The 21,235-nt window shown below is 44.0% G+C and overlaps 1 protein-coding gene across 1 annotated transcript in view; it reads right to left on the reverse strand.

Annotated features, from left to right (window-relative positions):
* Positions 1 to 21,235, reverse strand: part of LOC136523437 (uncharacterized) — a 52,185-nt gene that overhangs the window by 27,276 nt on the left and 3,674 nt on the right. Inside the window, exons 5-17 of the mRNA XM_066517123.1 lie at positions 20,083 to 20,172; positions 19,368 to 19,487; positions 18,149 to 18,238; positions 17,434 to 17,523; positions 16,825 to 16,914; positions 11,138 to 11,257; positions 10,423 to 10,512; positions 9,716 to 9,805; positions 8,030 to 8,119; positions 7,315 to 7,434; positions 6,096 to 6,185; positions 5,381 to 5,470; positions 4,772 to 4,861 (exon numbers count right to left, since the gene is read on the reverse strand). Coding sequence (XP_066373220.1) covers positions 4,772 to 4,861; positions 5,381 to 5,470; positions 6,096 to 6,185; positions 7,315 to 7,434; positions 8,030 to 8,119; positions 9,716 to 9,805; positions 10,423 to 10,512; positions 11,138 to 11,257; positions 16,825 to 16,914; positions 17,434 to 17,523; positions 18,149 to 18,238; positions 19,368 to 19,487; positions 20,083 to 20,172 — 1,260 coding nt within the window. The remainder of the gene's footprint in view (positions 1 to 4,771; positions 4,862 to 5,380; positions 5,471 to 6,095; positions 6,186 to 7,314; positions 7,435 to 8,029; positions 8,120 to 9,715; positions 9,806 to 10,422; positions 10,513 to 11,137; positions 11,258 to 16,824; positions 16,915 to 17,433; positions 17,524 to 18,148; positions 18,239 to 19,367; positions 19,488 to 20,082; positions 20,173 to 21,235) is intronic.

Below are 21,235 nucleotides of genomic sequence, written 5' to 3' on the forward strand. Positions count from 1 at the left end.
TGGGAGCGGCGCGAGGGCAGCTGGCCGCGTGGAGCGCCAACTCCGGCGAGCTTCCGCCATGGCTACGGTGGGGGAAAACGGCAATGCGCTCTTACCGAGGCTCAATCGACTCGATTGAACGGTGGAGGTGATGGAGGGGAACACGGTGAGGCTACAGGCGGACGGGGCAACGCGTTTTCGCGGTGGTTTGCTCGTACGGCAGCGGCGATGCTTTGTCGGCAAAGGCGGACGGCAGAGCTCTCGTCGCTGCGTGCTGTGGGAGGAGAGGAAAAGCGAAATGGGGAGGCGAGTGCGTTCGGGCAGGCGCGAGTGGCTTCAAGGCGCGTCTGCGACGCCAGGAGGCGCACGGCGCGTGGCCAGCGCGGTCAGCCGGCCGTCGACGCGCGGCGCACACGCGTCCGGCGTTTTCTGAAAAACGCGACCACTGTAGCTTCCATTCAGTCGGGGTGAGCAGCCTGACAGCGTGACTTCCTCGCGGTAAACTGGCTAATCCGTTGCTGGTTTGCAAAAACAGTGTTCATGAAAAATGTAGACCAAACATCCATCTGCAATTTACTTTCAAGAACCATTACCTAATTCGCCATGGATCAGAAGTTACAACAAGCCAAAGATGGCTCGATCACACTGAAATGACATCAATGACTTAGCAAGATTTTTCAGTGTTGATTAGCATGAAATTCTGACTTGTGGGCCATGTTTGACCATGTTCTAGACATTTTCATGAGTTGACCATAAAACAACTTTTGTTCCTTACTAAATTAGCTACCACTTTGCTTTAGGTTGCTCAAGCATGCATAGACTCTAAGTTACACTTTTTAAACAGTCAAACAGTGAGACTCCAAGGGTCAATTCAAGTCAAACTTGCACTTGAGGGCATTTTGGTCATTTTGATCTACATGAACAATGTTCCAACAAGTAACCTAAGTGTAGTTAAGGTGTATTAGACCATAATCAACCACTTTACAAACTTGTTATACCACTTCTAATGATCACATGGAATAAAACAACTAAAACAAACAATTCAATCATATGTTGCAATGAAATGTTTCATACGTTTCATGGCTTGGTTGTTATTCTACACTTGTCATATTTCTACCATGTTGCCATGTTGCAAGGTATGAGAAATTTATGCTGCATTCATATGTTGCAATACTATCATTCATAAGCACTCAAATACGAAACAAACAGAATGTGCGAATGTTGCATATGTATGTTTCAGTGACAATGGAAATGATGACATAGATGATACACATGCTTATGAAATGAAATGCAATTAGTGGAAGCCAAACACCTAGGGTGTTACAACAGCTACGACCCGCCACTGCACCGCCATCCCATCTTCCACAACACCAACGGTGAGCTTCTCGCTGCTGAGACCCCCTCCTAAGCCCCCTGGACACGAGCACACATGGGCGCACACCGCAGCCATGCGCACGGCCGTGGCGAGGCCACCGCAGCCGCATCACCGCAGTAGAAGTGATGCCACTGCCTTGGCTGGCTCCTTCTCACCACGGAAAAACACCACGCCCGCGATCAAGGAAGGCGAAGGCCACCGGAGGACTCTCGAAGACCACACCACGCCGCGGCCGGAGCACCGTTGCCATCGCATCGACTCCACCGTGGCCAGGACCGCTGGGAGCACCTAACGCCTCCCTGTCTCTCCCGACCTGTTCACTAGAGCCACGGGTAGCTAACGCGCCCCACCAAGCAAGCTTCTAGCCAGCACATCGCCCCGTCCAAGCCATGCCTATCCACCGTTCGCTGTGGCTAGAACCCTGGAAAGCCCTGGCCACCACCTAGACCCCACCACCATGTTTGCCGAAGCCTGGTGAAGCGTTCCCCCACCTTGATTGGACGACAGCGCCTACGGCAAGGCTCGTCGATGAGGCACGCCGCCGGCGGGAGCACAGCCACGGGAGAAACAAGGGAAACTCCCCTCGCCGGTCACCCGCGCATGAACCCGGTGCTCGTAGACCGTGCCCAAGGAAAGAGAGGTAGGCTTGGTCCACCATGCACCCTGCCTTAGGTCCATAGACCAGCGCCTCTTGGTCCACCGTGAGCCACGCTCACGCCCACAGCCGTAGACCACAGCCCAGTGGAGGCCCAAGGTTGTGACATGGCTGCGTCATAGCCTGTCATGTGTCCGGGTCAGCCCGGCCTAGACCAGCCCAACCCGAGCCCACCAGAGCCTGTTTGAGACCCGGCCCATGTTGAACATTGACCGTCACCATTGACCATTGACCTAGCCCCACATGTCAGTGGCACGGACACTCTGGACCCACATGTCAGATGCTGACATCACACGGGACCCACACGGCAGAAGCCAACACAGCCAAGGTGACATCATGCTGACGTCACGATGACATCAGCTGCTGACGTCAGCAGCCCAGGCCCCACACGTCAGTGACCCTGACCGTTGCCGTAGACCGTTGACCATTGACTGACGTTGACTTTGACCGGACCCACATGTCTGTGACCCAAGAGCCCCTGGACCCACCTGTCGGAACTGATGATGTTAATGATGTCATGCTGACGTCATGCTGACGTCAGCTGGACCCCACCTGTCAGCTCGGAACTGAGACGCTGACATCATGCTGACATCAGCATGCCACGTGGACCAGTCACAGCGTGACACGTGTCAGCCCAGAATTAATTCGGCCTTTTCCATTTTCAGAAATGATTTAAACTTCGGAAATTCATAACTAATTCATATGACCTCAGAAAAATATGAAACCAGGACCAAAATTCATCTAAAATCGAGCTCTACGCAATGAAACCATGTTTGAGTGCATTTGGCTCTTTTGAATTTTCATTGCTTCTTTGTGCTATTCTATAGACGTCGCTAATGCGACTATAAGCGATCGTTTGCAGACTCGGAGGAGAACCAGACGGACGAGAATCGTGAATACCGTGAGGAGTACGGAGATGACTACACTGAAGGTGCCACATTCCACCCAATCTCGTAGCACCTATTACGCATGGCTAATATAGAATAGCTATTGCTTTACTTTACTGTTATAATCATACTATGATAGGACTTGCATGGTAGTATGCTTATTTGATGGCCTTTACCTTGATGCAACCATACCCCTACATACCCAGCTATTAGGCTAGACACACGCTTATTGCTATATATTTCATTACTTATACTTCTACTACGCTTATACTACATGCGTGGTGGAAACTGGTGTCATCTAGACTATGGGGAGAGTGCTGCGTGTGTGACCTAGGTGTGTGGAGGGTGAGGGTTGTGTCGACCAAGTCGGAGTATACGATGAGCCTGGGGCAAGTCTTGCCACGTGGTGCTACCTGGGCACCCCTGGAATGGATACCTGTGGTGGGTAAATGGTATATGAGGTGGTCCTGGGTGTGAACCTGTGATGGGAAGAGCCCGGGATGGAGGTGCTGTGGTGGCACGATAAATGGAAACCCTGATGAAGACATTCTGGCTTGGTCATCCCTAAGGACTTACTAGTACTCAGATTCACCAGGAAGCCTTACGTACCACTTGCCCTATATGGTGCGGGACGGCCGAACTACTTGGTAGGATATTGCCACTACTGCTAGGTTGATAGCGGACAGTGTAAGGAGGTACGGGGCACGGAGGATTTTTCCCCCACACCCTTCCAAGACTTCATGGAGACCTTGTGGACCCGGCTCATGACTCACAGTTTCAGCCACCCCAGACTAGACTTGGGGTGTACCAGGGCTGAATGGTAGAGTGGCATTATCTTAGGCTAGCAAGCGGCCGGAATCAGCCTAATTGACGACGATCAACGAGGAAGGCGGATCTTGTGGTTATGTAAAACCTCTGCAGAGTGTATGGTTGATCGATCGATACATGTGCCGACTTGTCGGCTATGGACCTTTCCTGGGTTTCGCTTAAACTAGATAGTAAGATGAGTCCTTCTCTTCTTCCCCCGTGAGAGAGTGTCGGTCATAGCCAGCGGCTACAGGCCTTGAGACAGTGCTGAGAGGGAGTTGGCCTGTCGACTGAGCGATGGTATGGTTATGGTATGGCGATGGTGTGGTGATGGTGGTATATCGATCCCAGGATCGAAACCTGGCTCTGGAATGTAAATGGGGTGGAATGTGTGTGGGAATGGTGTTAAAACTTGACTATACTTATATATATACTTGATATGCTAAATGGATAGGAAACCCCAGCCTTATAGGTTCCTTTTGACTATATCCAACTTGCATCTAATTTCCACAAAGCAATGCTCATAGGGTTGGGAGTGGCCAGTACAAATCATACTGATGAATTTTGGCACACAGGTTCTACTGAGGAGTATAGCTCCGAGGAGTTTGACGATTGAGGGGTTCGTGCCTACGCTCGAGTTTGGCGATCTTATCTTCAAGTTGTTCTGAATGAATGCTACTTTTGATTCCGCCAATGCGGCGATGTAATAATTTATGTAATTCCGCACTACTTGTACTCTGATATTATCATTGTATGGATGTGATATTCGACTGGAAATTGGGTAATATGATCTACAACGGTCTTATTACACTTCGACGCTGTGGATTTCCCTTCGTGGAAATCGGGGTCGTTTCATGTCACATAGGGATACGCTAACTGGAGCTGAATCGCTGGGAGGCCTCCAATTTATCTTTAACTGACTCATTTTCTTACATATCCTACTCCTAATCACAATGCCGACTAGTTTTTTGAAATAAAATGTTTTGTGCACAATTTCTAATGGCATGCATGATTGCTTGCTTAATGCTATTAGTACTATGGAGAACAAGTAGAAAATGGGCTACTTACCACTGGCATCTGTATCTCTCCTATATGAGTTGGCCTCCTCTTCCATCCTACTTGTCTTCGAGCCACTCTTCCAGCAACCACCATCCTGAGCTACAATTGTCATATACAATGCATGTTTGCTTGCTTAGTTCTATCATGAGTTTCAAAGTGTTTAGTTAGATGGACAAGTCATGACAAAATGAGATGATCCACACTAGGTTTACTTGGGTTGAAGTCACAATTGGGCATGTTCATCCTAAATGGAATATACCCCTCGTTTGTGGGGCGTACACATGTGCTCAAATCAATCTACTAGACTAAGCCAACATTTTGCGGCACCCGGGCACCATGCATGCCACATGAGGTTTCATGTGATAGCTGCTCCTTTGTTTTTTTCACAAGTTGCCAGACCGCACCCAGTTCACCAAAGGCATACTATGTGGATCGTTCGGTCGACACTTGATGTAGTGACGCAAGACCATATCTCTAGCAGTCCATCATCAGCTTGTCTTGGTACAATTAACAACAAAAGCTTCTAAAGCACATTGCAGTAGGAACATGGCATATAGTCATACATAGAGCAGAATGCAATTGGTATCGTGGAGAACAAGTAGAAAATGGGCTACTTACCAGTGACATCTGTATCTCTCCTATATGAGTAGGCGTCCTCTTCCATCCTACTGGTCTTAGAGCCACTCTTCCTGCTACCACCATCTTGAGCTACAATTGTCATATACAAAGTATCTTTATCAGACACCATATAAGAAAGATAATTTTTCTAAAGCGAAAAGCTTGGTACGCGGTTAATAAGCTCCTAAAATATTATTTTACTTTAAGTATCTTAACAATCTCAAATGAAAAAACTCAAAACTAGAAAGTTGTAGATCTCGTGGAGGGCAACAATTTTTATATAAAAATCTTCATACGTGGTCGTATGAGGCCAGTCTTCCTGCTACCGCCATCCTCATACCTCTCATGTTGCATGCAAAGCAACTTAAAATAACAAAAATGTCCAGCTTCTGGTGACGTGCCTGCAGCCAAACAATGCCAAGACCCAGCAGACGCACATCGTGCACCAATCTGTGGAGGGACCGGGAGGGCCCCAATGGCTTCCAATTCCTAGAGTGACATGAGTCGCATAGGGATACGCCAACAGGAGCTGAATCGCTAGGAGGTCTCCAATTTATCTTTGCCTGACTCATGTTCTAACACATCCTACTCCTAAACACAATGCCAACTAGTTTTCTATAATAAAATGTTCTGTACACAATTTCTAAAGGCATGCATGTTTGCTTTCTTAATGCTATTGGTATTGTGGAGGACAAATAGAAAATGGGGTACTTACCATTGACATATGTATCTCTCCTAAATGAGTAGGCCTCCTCTTCCATCCTACTCGTCTTCGAGCCACTCTTCCTGCTACCACCATCCTGAGCTACAATTGTCATATACAAAGTATCTTTATCAGACACCATATAAGAAATATAATTTTTCTAAAGCGAAAAGCTTGGTACGCGGTTAATAAGCTCCTAAAATATTATTTTACTTCAAGTATCTTAACAATCTCAAATGAAAAATCTCAAAACTAGAAAGTTGTAAATCTCATGGAAGGCAACAATTTTTATATAAAAATCTTCATATGTGGTCGTATGACGCCACTCTTCCTGCTACCGCCATCCTCATACCTCTCATGTTGCAATGCAAGCTATTTAAAATAACAAAAATGTCCAGCTTCTGGTGACGTGCCTGCAGCAAAACAATGCCAAGACCCAGTAGACACACATCGTGCACCAATCTGCGGAGGGATCGGAGGGGCCCAATGGCTTCGAATTCCTAGAGCGACACGAGTCGCGTAGGGATACACCAACAGGAGCTGAATCGCTGGGAGGTCTCCAATTTATCTTCGCCTGACTCATGTTCTAACACATCCTACTCCTAATCACAATGCCAATAGTTTTTTATAATAAAATGTTATGTACACAATTTCTAAAGGCATGCATGTTTGCTTGCTGAATGCTATTGGTATTGTGGAGTACAAGTAGAAAATAGGCTACTTACCATTGACATATGTATCTCTCCTATATGAGTAGGCCTCCTCTTCCATCCTACTCGTCTTCGAGCCACCCTTCCTGCTACCGCCATCCTGAGTTAAAATTGTCATATACTTCCGGCTACCACCATCTTCATACCTCTCATGTCGCATGCAAATCTACTTAAAATAATAAAAATGTCTAGCTTCAGGTGATGTGCTTGTAGCCAAACAATGCCAAGACCCAGCAGACACACGGCAAGCGCCAATCTGCGGAGGGACCGGGAGGGCCCCAATGGCTTCCAATTCCTAGAGCGACACGAGTCACGTAGGGATACGCCAACAGGAGCTGAATCGCTGGGAGGCCTCCAATTTATCTTTGCCTGACTCATGTTCTAACACATCCTACTCCTAATCACAATGCCAACTAGTTTTCTATAATAAAATGTTATGTACACAATTTCTAAAGGCATGCATGTTTGCTTTCTTAATGCTATTGGTATTGTGGAGTACAAGTAGAAAATGGGCTACTTACCATTGACATATGTATCTCTCCTATATGAGTAGGCCTCCTCTTCCATCCTACTCGTCTTCGAGCCACTCTTCCTGCTACCGCCATCCTGAGCTAAAATTGTTATATACAAAGTATCTTTTTCTGACACCATATAAGAAAGATGATTTTTCTAAAGCGAAAAGCTTGGTACGTGGTTAATAAGCTCCTAAAATATTATTTTACTTTCAGTATCTTAACAATCTCAAATGAAAAAGCTTACAACTAAAAAGTTGTAGATCTCGTGGAGGGCAACAACTTTTATATAAAAGTCTTCATACGTGGTCGTATGAGGCCACTCTTCCTGCTACCACCATCCTCATACCTCTCATGTCGCATGCAAAGCTACTTAAAATAATAAAAATGTCGAGCTTCTGGTGATGTGCCTGCAGCCAAACAATGCCAAGACCCAGCAGACACACGGCATGCGCCAATCTACAGAGGGACCGAGAGGACCCCGATGGCTTCCAATTCCTAGAGCGACATGTGTCGCATAGGGATACACCAACAGGAGCTGAATCGTTGGGAGGCCTCTAGTTTATATTTGCCTGACTCATGTTCTAACACATCCTACTCCTAATCACAATGCCAACTGGTTTTTTATAATAAAATGTTTTGTACACAATTTCTAAAGGCATGCATGTTTGCTTGTTGAATGCTATTGGTATTGTGGAGAACAAGTAGAAAATGGGCTACTTACCATTGACATTTGTATCTCTCCTATATGAGTAGGCGTCCTCTTCCATCCTACTCATCTTCGAGCCACTCTTCCTGCTACCGCCATCCTGAGCTACAATTTTCATATACAAAGTATCTTTATCGGACACCATATGAGAAAGATAATTTTTCTAAAGCAAAAGGCTCAGTACGCAGTTAATAAGCTCCTAAATTATTATTTTACTTTGAATATCTTAACAATCTCAAATGAAAAAGCTTACAACTAAAAAGTTGTAGATCTCGTGGAGGGCAACATTTTTTATATAAAAATCTTCATACGTAGTCGTATGAGGCCACTCTTCCTGCTATCACCATCCTCATACCTCTCATGTTGCATGCAAAGCTACTTAAAATAATAAAATTGTCTAGCTTCAGGTGATGTGCCTGCAGCCAAACAATGCCAAGACCCAGCAGACACACGGCGTGCGCCAATCTATAGAGGGACCGGGAGGGCCCCGATGGCTTCCAATTCCTAGAGCGACATGTGTCGCATAGGCATACACCAATAGGACCTGAATCGCTCAGAGGCCTCCAGTTTATCTTTGCCTGACTCATTTTCTAACGCATCCTACTCCTAATCACAACACCAATTAGTTTTTTACAATAAAATTTTTGTACACAATTTCTAAAGGCATGCATGTTTGCTTCCTTAGTTCTATCATGAGTTTCAAAGTGTTTAGTTAGATGGACAAGTCATGACAAAATGAGATGATCCACACTAGGTTTACTTGGGTTGAAGTCACAATTGGGCATGTTCATCCTAAATGGAATATACCCCTCGTTTGTGGGGCGTACACATGTGCTCAAATCAATCTACTAGACTAAGCCAACATTTTGCGGCACCCGGGCACCATGCATGCCACATGAGGTTTCATGTGATAGCTGCTCCTTTGTTTTTTTCACAAGTTGCCAGACCGCACCCAGTTCACCAAAGGCATACTATGTGGATCGTTCGGTCGACTCTTGACGTAGTGACGCAAGACCATATCTCTAGCAGTCCATCATCAGCTTGTCTTGGTACAATTAACAACAAAAGCTTCTAAAGCACATAAAGCTTCCGAATGTAAAGCTGGTAGCTCTTGAAACAATGGTACGAAGATCAGCTTCTCCTTTCTCTTCAACTACTTCTTTGGTTCTTTGATTTCTTTGGCTTTGGTCCTTGGCATGAAGACCCTCAATCAGAATAGTGGTCTAGGTTCTTTAGACAGTTTTCCTTCAGTTGTGGTTGTGGACATAGGTCGGCTCCCTAGAGCTATGGGGTTTCTTCTATTTTTTTCGTAGGTCTAAGGTTTTTTCGGCACTGGTTTTCAGTAGTGGTGTCTGTTGTTGTTAATAGGGGAGGGGCCTCCGATGTGATGTTGATTTTGATTTTGGTATGGTTTTTCCTTTTACATCATCTAATAAAACTTGCGGCAAACTTTCGCCATCCTTTCTAAAAAAATGTTGGTAAATGTAGGAAAACTATGAACTCCACACATTACAGCCATTTTCGTAAAGTTTAATAACATATTCTAGTACTATTTAAAATAATGATAGCATCATGCAAAACTCTAAATGAAATCAGGATAAGAAAAATATAACACATTGCAGTAGGAACATGGCATATAGTCATACATAGAGCAGAATGCAATTGGTATCGTGGAGAACAAGTAGAAAATGGGCTACTTACCAGTGACATCTGTATCTCTCCTATATGAGTAGGCGTCCTCTTCCATCCTACTGGTCTTAGAGCCACTCTTCCTGCTACCACCATCTTGAGCTACAATTGTCATACAAAAAGTATCTTTATCAGACACCATATAAGAAAGATAATTTTTCTAAAGCGAAAAGCTTGGTACGTGGTTAATAAGCTCCTAAAATATTATTTTACTTTAAGTATCTTAACAATCTCAAATGAAAAACTAGAAAGTTGTAGATCTCGTGGAGGGCAACAACTTTTATATAAAAATCTTCATACGTGGTCGTATGAGGCCACTCTTCCGGCTACCACCATCCTCATACCTCTCATGTCGCATGCAAAGCTACTTAAAATAATAAAAATGTCCAGCTTCTAGTGATGTGTCTGTAGCCAAACAATGCCAAGACCCAGCAGACACACAGCGAGCGCCAATCTGCGGAGGGACCGGGAGGGCCCCAATGGCTTCCAATTCCTAGAGCGACACGAGTCGCGTAGGGATATGCCAACAGGAGCTGAATCGCTGGGAGGCCTCCAATTTATCTTTGCCTGACTCATGTTCTAACACATCCTACTCCTAATCACAATGCCAACTAGTTTTCTATAATAAAATGTTCTGTACACAATCTCTAAAGGCATGCATGTTTGCTTTCTTAATGCTATTGGTATTGTGGAGTACAAGTAGAAAATGGGCTACTTACCATTGACATCTGTATCTCTCCTATATGAGTAGGCCTCCTCTTCCATCCTACTCGTCTTCGAGCCACTCTTCCTGCTACCGCCATCCTGAGCTAAAATTGTTATATACAAAGTATCTTTTTGTGACACCATATAAGAAAGATGATTTTTCTAAAGCAAAAGGCTTGGTACGCGGTTAATAAGCTCCTAAAATATTATTTTAATTTCAGTATCTTAACAATTTTAAATGAAAAATCTCAAAACTAGAAAGTTATAAATCTCATGGAGGGCAACAATTTTAATATAAAAGTCTTCATACGTGGTCGTATGAGGCTACTCTTCCTACTACCGCCATCATCATACCTCTCATGTTGCATGCAAAGAAACTTAAAATAACAAAAATGTCGAGCTTCTGGTGATGTGCCTGCAGCCAAACATTGCCAAGACCCAGCAGACACACATCTTGCACCAATCTACGGAGGGACCGGGAGGGCCCCAATGGCTTCCAATTCCTAGAGCGACACGAGTCGCGTAGGGATACGCCAACAGGAGCTGAATCGCTGGGAGGCCTCCAATTTATCTTTGCCTGACTCATGTTCTAACACATCCTAATCCTAATCACAATGCCAACTGGTTTTTTATAATTAAATGTTTTGTACACAATTTCTAAAGGCATGCATGTTTGCTTGCTGAATGCTATTGGTATTGTGGAGAACAAGTAGAAAATGGGCTACTTACCATTGACATCTGTATCTCTCCTATATGAGTAGGCCTCCTCTTCCATCCTACTCATCTTCGAGCCACTCTTCCTGCTACCGCCATCCTGAGCTACAATTGTCATATACAAAGTATCTTTATCTGACACCATATGAGAAAGAAGATTTTTCTAAAGCAAAAAGCTTGGTACGCAGTTAATAAGCTCCTAAAATATTATTTTACTTTGAATATCTTAACAATCTCAAATGAAAAAAGCTTACAACTTAAAATTTGTAGAAGGCAACAATTTTTATATAAAAATCTTCATACATGGTCGTATGAGGCCACTCTTCCTGCTACCACCATCCTCATACCTCTCATGTTGCATGCAAAGCTACTTAAAATAATAAAAATGTCTAGCTTCAGGTGATGTGCCTGCAGCCAAACAATGCCAAGACCCAGCAGACACACGGCGTGCGCCAATCTACAGAGGGACCGGGAGGACCCCGATGGCTTCCAATTCCTAGAGTGACACGTGTCGCATAGGGATACACCAATAGGAGCTGAATCGCTCGGAGGCCTCCAGTTTATCTTTGCCTGACTCATTTTCTAACGCATCCTACTCCTAATCACAACACCAATTAGTTTTTTACAATACAGTTTTTGTACACAATTTCTAAAGGCATGCATGTTTGCTTCCTTAGTTCTATCATGAGTTTCAAAGTGTTTAGTTAGATGGACAAGTCATGACAAAATTAGATGATCCACACTAGGTTTACTTGGGTTGAAGTCACAATTGGGCATGTTCATCCGAAATGGAATATACCCCTCGTTTGTGGGGCATACACATGTGCTCAAATCAATCTACTAGACTAAGCCAACATTTTGCGACACCCGGGCACCATGCATGCCACATGAGGTTTCCTATCATAGCTGCTCCTTTGTTTTTTTCTCAAGTCGCCAGACCGCACCCAGTTCACCAAAGGCATACTATGTGGATCGTTTGGTCGACTCTTGACGTAGTGACGCAAGACCATATCTCTAGCAGTCCATCATCAGCTTGTCTTGGTACAATTAACAACAAAAGCTTCTAAAGCACATAAAGCTTCCGAAATGTAAAGCTAGTAGCTCTTGAAAAAATGGTACGAAGATCAGCTTCTCCTTTCTCTTGAACTACTTCTGTGGTTCTTTGACTTCTTTGGCTTTGGCTCCACGGCATGAAGAGCCTCAATCAGAATAGTGGTCTAGGTTCTTTAGACAGTTTTCCTTCAGTTGTGGTTGTGGACATTGGTCGGCTCCATAGAGCTATAGGGGTTCTTTTGTTTTTTCATAGGTCTAAGGTTTTTTCGACGCTTGTTTCTAGAAGTGGTGTCTGTTGTTGTTAACTGGGGAGGGGCCTCCGATGTGATGTTGATTTTTATATGGTTTTTCCTTTTACATCGTCTAATAAAACTTGCGGCAAACTTTTGCCATCCTTTTTAAAAAATAATGATAAATGTTGGAAAACTATGAACTCCACAGGTTACAGCCATTTTCGCCAAGTTTATTAACATATGCTAGTACTATTTAAAATAATGATAGCATCATGCAAAACTCTAAATGAAATCAGGATTAGAAAAATGTAACACATTTGCAGTAGGAACATGGCATATAGTCCTGCATTGAGCATAATGCTATTGGTATTGTGGAGAACAAGTAGAAAATGGGCTACTTACCATTGACATCTCTATCTCTCCTATATGGGTAGGCCTCCTCTTCCATCCTACTCGTCTTCGAGCCTATCTTCATGCTACCGTCATCCTAAGCTACAATTGTCATATACAAAGTATCTTTAACTGACATCGTATAAGAAAGATGATTTTTCTAAACGAAAAGCTTGGTACGCGATTAATAAGCTCCTAAAATATTATTTTACTTTGAGTATCTTAACAATCTCAAATGAAAAAACTCAAAACTAGAAAGTTGTAAATCTCATGGAGGGCAACAATTTTTATATAAAAATCTTCATATGTGGTCGTATGAGGCCACTCTTCCTGCTACCGCCATCCTCATACCTCTCATGTTGCATGCAAAGCTACTTAAAATAATAAAAATGTCTAGCTTCAGGTGACGTGCCTACAGCCAAACAATGCTAAGACCTAGCAGACACGCGGTGTGTGCCAATCTGCGGAAGGACCGGGAGAGCCCCGACGGCTTCCAAATCCTAGAGCGGCACATGTTGCGTAGGGATATGCCAACAAGAGCTAAATCGATGGGAGGCCTCCAATTTATCTTTGTCTGACTCATTTTCTAACACATCATATTCCTACTCACAATGCCAACTAGTTTTTTTTACAATAAGATGTTTTGTACACAATTTCTAAAGGCATGCATGTTTGCTTGCTTAGTTCTATCATGAGTTTCAATTACTTATCATGTGTTTAGTTAGATGGACAAATCATGAGAAAATGAGATGATCCACACTGGGTTTGCTAGGGTTGAAGTCACATGGGGGCATGATCATCCTATATGGAATATCCCCTCGTTTGTGGGACATACACATGGGCTCAAATCAATCTAGAGGACTAAGCCAACATTTTTGCGGCACCAGGGCACCATGCATGCCACACATGTTTTACTATCATAGCTGCTCCTTTTTTTTCAAGTCGCTAGGCCACACCCAGTTCATAAAAGCAAACCAAAATGCATATCTTATGGGCCTACATGGAACTGCTCCACAAACTTTGTCGTTGAGCAGCTCCACAAAAAATTGATGTTTGTGGAACAACTCTTTAGATGCTCTCACAACTCCCATTTTCAATAGAGTAGAGTTTACTCTGCCAACTCTGACAAGGTTTATAATTTGAACTGGAGGTTAGGATCTAGGTGCTCTCACAACTCCACGATTTGAGCATCTATTTTGCTAAAAAATATGGAGCGGAGCAGTCCCAAATAAACATCTCAATTCTACGCATAATTATACAACAAACTCGGTAAAAGAACATAATGTGATACACACTACTACATTAAAGGTTATTAGAGACGGTCAAAATTGATTTTCGAAGGCGGGCAAATAGTTCGCCTCTAGTTTAACGTATGTGTAAATCGGGATTCCAGAGGCGACCAAATGCTTGCCCCAAGAAATAGATTATAAAACCAAAAAAATCAAAAGCCCATTGGTGAGCCTGTTTCGGATCCCACCATCGAGCCCGCCTCCTTCCTCGCGTCTGCCGTCACTGCTAGTGTGGCCCTGTGAATCTACCACCGTCGGGAGAGGCACCGCACAACCACCACGCATGTGCCTACCATGGATCCACTACCATCGGGAGAGGGCCAACATGGCCCCCGTGCGTAAGCCCGACGTGGATCCGCTGCCGCTAAGAGAGTGCCCACGTAGCCCCCGCACTATCACATCCGGCCCAGTCTGGAGTTTGGCCCAGAGTGGTCCATGTGCATGTTAATGAGATATTGTGAGGGGGTTAGTCTCACCATGGTTGTTTAGGGTGGGTTAGACCAGCATATAAGGCTTCTAGTCTAAAGACCACCTATGTCCCACCTGGGTGCATGTTAATGAGATATTGTGGGGGGTTTAGTCCCACCTTGGTTGTTTAGGGGGTGATGGACTCTAGAAGCCTTATATGATGGTCTAACCCACCCTAAACAACCAAGGTGGGACTAACCCCCCCCCCCACAATATCTCAATAACATGCATATGGGCCACTCTAGGCCAAACTCCAAACTGGGCCAGATATGACATACAGCCCCCTCAAAGAGCCTGACGTCCTTGTTGGCCCAACAACACACACAACCGGGCAAACAACTAATGCGACTATAAAGCGATCGTTTGCAGACTCGGAGGAGAACCAGACGGACGAGAATCGTGAATACCGTGAGGAGTACGGAGATGACTACACTGAAGGTGCCACATTCCACCCAATCTCGTAGCACCTATTACGCATGGCTAATATAGAATAGCTATTGCTTTACTTTACTGTTATAATCATACTATGATAGGACTTGCATGGTAGTATGCTTATTTGATGGCCTTTACCTTGATGCAACCATACCCCTACATACCCAGCTATTAGGCTAGACACACGCTTATTGCTATATATTTCATTACTTATACTTCTACTACGCTTATACTACATGCGTGGTGGAAACTGGTGTCATCTAGACTATGGGGAGAGTGCTGCGTGTGTGACCTAGGTGTGTGGAGGGTGAGGGTTGTGTCGACCAAGTCGGAGTATACGATGAGCCTGGGGCAAGTCTTGCCACGTGGTGCTACCTGGGCACCCCTGGAATGGATACCTGTGGTGGGTAAATGGTATATGAGGTGGTCCTGGGTGTGAACCTGTGATGGGAAGAGCCCGGGATGGAGGTGCTGTGGTGGCACGATAAATGGAAACCCTGATGAAGACATTCTGGCTTGGTCATCCCTAAGGACTTACTAGTACTCAGATTCACCAGGAAGCCTTACGTACCACTTGCCCTATATGGTGCGGGACGGCCGAACTACTTGGTAGGATATTGCCACTACTGCTAGGTTGATAGCGGACAGTGTAAGGAGGTACGGGGCACGGAGGATTTTTCCCCCACACCCTTCCAAGACTTCATGGAGACCTTGTGGACCCGGCTCATGACTCACAGTTTCAGCCACCCCAGACTAGACTTGGGGTGTACCAGGGCTGAATGGTAGAGTGGCATTATCTTAGGCTAGCAAGCGGCCGGAATCAGCCTAATTGACGACGATCAACGAGGAAGGCGGATCTTGTGGTTATGTAAAACCTCTGCAGAGTGTATGGTTGATCGATCGATACATGTGCCGACTTGTCGGCTATGGACCTTTCCTGGGTTTCGCTTAAACTAGATAGTAAGATGAGTCCTTCTCTTCTTCCCCCGTGAGAGAGTGTCGGTCATAGCCAGCGGCTACAGGCCTTGAGACAGTGCTGAGAGGGAGTTGGCCTGTCGACTGAGCGATGGTATGGTTATGGTATGGCGATGGTGTGGTGATGGTGGTATATCGATCCCAGGATCGAAACCTGGCTCTGGAATGTAAATGGGGTGGAATGTGTGTGGGAATGGTGTTAAAACTTGACTATACTTATATATATACTTGATATGCTAAATGGATAGGAAACCCCAGCCTTATAGGTTCCTTTTGACTATATCCAACTTGCATCTAATTTCCACAAAGCAATGCTCATAGGGTTGGGAGTGGCCAGTACAAATCATACTGATGAATTTTGGCACACAGGTTCTACTGAGGAGTATAGCTCCGAGGAGTTTGACGATTGAGGGGTTCGTGCCTACGCTCGAGTTTGGCGATCTTATCTTCAAGTTGTTCTGAATGAATGCTACTTTTGATTCCGCCAATGCGGCGATGTAATAATTTATGTAATTCCGCACTACTTGTACTCTGATATTATCATTGTATGGATGTGATATTCGACTGGAAATTGGGTAATATGATCTACAACGGTCTTATTACACTTCGACGCTGTGGATTTCCCTTCGTGGAAATCGGGGTCGTTTCATGTCACATAGGGATACGCTAACTGGAGCTGAATCGCTGGGAGGCCTCCAATTTATCTTTAACTGACTCATTTTCTTACATATCCTACTCCTAATCACAATGCCGACTAGTTTTTTGAAATAAAATGTTTTGTGCACAATTTCTAATGGCATGCATGATTGCTTGCTTAATGCTATTAGTACTATGGAGAACAAGTAGAAAATGGGCTACTTACCACTGGCATCTGTATCTCTCCTATATGAGTTGGCCTCCTCTTCCATCCTACTTGTCTTCGAGCCACTCTTCCAGCAACCACCATCCTGAGCTACAATTGTCATATACAATGCATGTTTGCTTGCTTAGTTCTATCATGAGTTTCAAAGTGTTTAGTTAGATGGACAAGTCATGACAAAATGAGATGATCCACACTAGGTTTACTTGGGTTGAAGTCACAATTGGGCATGTTCATCCTAAATGGAATATACCCCTCGTTTGTGGGGCGTACACATGTGCTCAAATCAATCTACTAGACTAAGCCAACATTTTGCGGCACCCGGGCACCATGCATGCCACATGAGGTTTCATGTGATAGCTGCTCCTTTGTTTTTTTCACAAGTTGCCAGACCGCACCCAGTTCACCAAAGGCATACTATGTGGATCGTTCGGTCGACACTTGATGTAGTGACGCAAGACCATATCTCTAGCAGTCCATCATCAGCTTGTCTTGGTACAATTAACAACAAAAGCTTCTAAAGCACATTGCAGTAGGAACATGGCATATAGTCATACATAGAGCAGAATGCAATTGGTATCGTGGAGAACAAGTAGAAAATGGGCTACTTACCAGTGACATCTGTATCTCTCCTATATGAGTAGGCGTCCTCTTCCATCCTACTGGTCTTAGAGCCACTCTTCCTGCTACCACCATCTTGAGCTACAATTGTCATATACAAAGTATCTTTATCAGACACCATATAAGAAAGATAATTTTTCTAAAGCGAAAAGCTTGGTACGCGGTTAATAAGCTCCTAAAATATTATTTTACTTTAAGTATCTTAACAATCTCAAATGAAAAAACTCAAAACTAGAAAGTTGTAGATCTCGTGGAGGGCAACAATTTTTATATAAAAATCTTCATACGTGGTCGTATGAGGCCAGTCTTCCTGCTACCGCCATCCTCATACCTCTCATGTTGCATGCAAAGCAACTTAAAATAACAAAAATGTCCAGCTTCTGGTGACGTGCCTGCAGCCAAACAATGCCAAGACCCAGCAGACGCACATCGTGCACCAATCTGTGGAGGGACCGGGAGGGCCCCAATGGCTTCCAATTCCTAGAGTGACATGAGTCGCATAGGGATACGCCAACAGGAGCTGAATCGCTAGGAGGTCTCCAATTTATCTTTGCCTGACTCATGTTCTAACACATCCTACTCCTAAACACAATGCCAACTAGTTTTCTATAATAAAATGTTCTGTACACAATTTCTAAAGGCATGCATGTTTGCTTTCTTAATGCTATTGGTATTGTGGAGGACAAATAGAAAATGGGGTACTTACCATTGACATATGTATCTCTCCTAAATGAGTAGGCCTCCTCTTCCATCCTACTCGTCTTCGAGCCACTCTTCCTGCTACCACCATCCTGAGCTACAATTGTCATATACAAAGTATCTTTATCAGACACCATATAAGAAATATAATTTTTCTAAAGCGAAAAGCTTGGTACGCGGTTAATAAGCTCCTAAAATATTATTTTACTTCAAGTATCTTAACAATCTCAAATGAAAAATCTCAAAACTAGAAAGTTGTAAATCTCATGGAAGGCAACAATTTTTATATAAAAATCTTCATATGTGGTCGTATGACGCCACTCTTCCTGCTACCGCCATCCTCATACCTCTCATGTTGCAATGCAAGCTATTTAAAATAACAAAAATGTCCAGCTTCTGGTGACGTGCCTGCAGCAAAACAATGCCAAGACCCAGTAGACACACATCGTGCACCAATCTGCGGAGGGATCGGAGGGGCCCAATGGCTTCGAATTCCTAGAGCGACACGAGTCGCGTAGGGATACACCAACAGGAGCTGAATCGCTGGGAGGTCTCCAATTTATCTTCGCCTGACTCATGTTCTAACACATCCTACTCCTAATCACAATGCCAATAGTTTTTTATAATAAAATGTTATGTACACAATTTCTAAAGGCATGCATGTTTGCTTGCTGAATGCTATTGGTATTGTGGAGTACAAGTAGAAAATAGGCTACTTACCATTGACATATGTATCTCTCCTATATGAGTAGGCCTCCTCTTCCATCCTACTCGTCTTCGAGCCACCCTTCCTGCTACCGCCATCCTGAGTTAAAATTGTCATATACTTCCGGCTACCACCATCTTCATACCTCTCATGTCGCATGCAAATCTACTTAAAATAATAAAAATGTCTAGCTTCAGGTGATGTGCTTGTAGCCAAACAATGCCAAGACCCAGCAGACACACGGCAAGCGCCAATCTGCGGAGGGACCGGGAGGGCCCCAATGGCTTCCAATTCCTAGAGCGACACGAGTCACGTAGGGATACGCCAACAGGAGCTGAATCGCTGGGAGGCCTCCAATTTATCTTTGCCTGACTCATGTTCTAACACATCCTACTCCTAATCACAATGCCAACTAGTTTTCTATAATAAAATGTTATGTACACAATTTCTAAAGGCATGCATGTTTGCTTTCTTAATGCTATTGGTATTGTGGAGTACAAGTAGAAAATGGGCTACTTACCATTGACATATGTATCTCTCCTATATGAGTAGGCCTCCTCTTCCATCCTACTCGTCTTCGAGCCACTCTTCCTGCTACCGCCATCCTGAGCTAAAATTGTTATATACAAAGTATCTTTTTCTGACACCATATAAGAAAGATGATTTTTCTAAAGCGAAAAGCTTGGTACGTGGTTAATAAGCTCCTAAAATATTATTTTACTTTCAGTATCTTAACAATCTCAAATGAAAAAGCTTACAACTAAAAAGTTGTAGATCTCGTGGAGGGCAACAACTTTTATATAAAAGTCTTCATACGTGGTCGTATGAGGCCACTCTTCCTGCTACCACCATCCTCATACCTCTCATGTCGCATGCAAAGCTACTTAAAATAATAAAAATGTCGAGCTTCTGGTGATGTGCCTGCAGCCAAACAATGCCAAGACCCAGCAGACACACGGCATGCGCCAATCTACAGAGGGACCGAGAGGACCCCGATGGCTTCCAATTCCTAGAGCGACATGTGTCGCATAGGGATACACCAACAGGAGCTGAATCGTTGGGAGGCCTCTAGTTTATATTTGCCTGACTCATGTTCTAACACATCCTACTCCTAATCACAATGCCAACTGGTTTTTTATAATAAAATGTTTTGTACACAATTTCTAAAGGCATGCATGTTTGCTTGTTGAATGCTATTGGTATTGTGGAGAACAAGTAGAAAATGGGCTACTTACCATTGACATTTGTATCTCTCCTATATGAGTAGGCGTCCTCTTCCATCCTACTCATCTTCGAGCCACTCTTCCTGCTACCGCCATCCTGAGCTACAATTTTCATATACAAAGTATCTTTATCGGACACCATATGAGAAAGATAATTTTTCTAAAGCAAAAGGCTCAGTACGCAGTTAATAAGCTCCTAAATTATTATTTTACTTTGAATATCTTAACAATCTCAAATGAAAAAGCTTACAACTAAAAAGTTGTAGATCTCGTGGAGGGCAACATTTTTTATATAAAAATCTTCATACGTAGTCGTATGAGGCCACTCTTCCTGCTATCACCATCCTCATACCTCTCATGTTGCATGCAAAGCTACTTAAAATAATAAAATTGTCTAGCTTCAGGTGATGTGCCTGCAGCCAAACAATGCCAAGACCCAGCAGACACACGGCGTGCGCCAATCTATAGAGGGACCGGGAGGGCCCCGATGGCTTCCAATTCCTAGAGCGACATGTGTCGCATAGGCATACACCAATAGGACCTGAATCGCTCAGAGGCCTCCAGTTTATCTTTGCCTGACTCATTTTCTAACGCATCCTACTCCTAATCACAACACCAATTAGTTTTTTACAATAAAATTTTTGTACACAATTTCTAAAGGCATGCATGTTTGCTTCCTTAGTTCTATCATGAGTTTCAAAGTGTTTAGTTAGATGGACAAGTCATGACAAAATGAGATGATCCACACTAGGTTTACTTGGGTTGAAGTCACAATTGGGCATGTTCATCCTAAATGGAATATACCCCTCGTTTGTGGGGCGTACACATGTGCTCAAATCAATCTACTAGACTAAGCCAACATTTTGCGGCACCCGGGCACCATGCATGCCACATGAGGTTTCATGTGATAGCTGCTCCTTTGTTTTTTTCACAAGTTGCCAGACCGCACCCAGTTCACCAAAGGCATACTATGTGGATCGTTCGGTCGACTCTTGACGTAGTGACGCAAGACCATATCTCTAGCAGTCCATCATCAGCTTGTCTTGGTACAATTAACAACAAAAGCTTCTAAAGCACATAAAGCTTCCGAATGTAAAGCTGGTAGCTCTTGAAACAATGGTACGAAGATCAGCTTCTCCTTTCTCTTCAACTACTTCTTTGGTTC

Source organism: Miscanthus floridulus, chromosome 18 (assembly GCF_019320115.1).
Source record: "Miscanthus floridulus cultivar M001 chromosome 18, ASM1932011v1, whole genome shotgun sequence".
In the NCBI taxonomy this organism is placed as follows: domain Eukaryota; kingdom Viridiplantae; phylum Streptophyta; class Magnoliopsida; order Poales; family Poaceae; genus Miscanthus; species Miscanthus floridulus.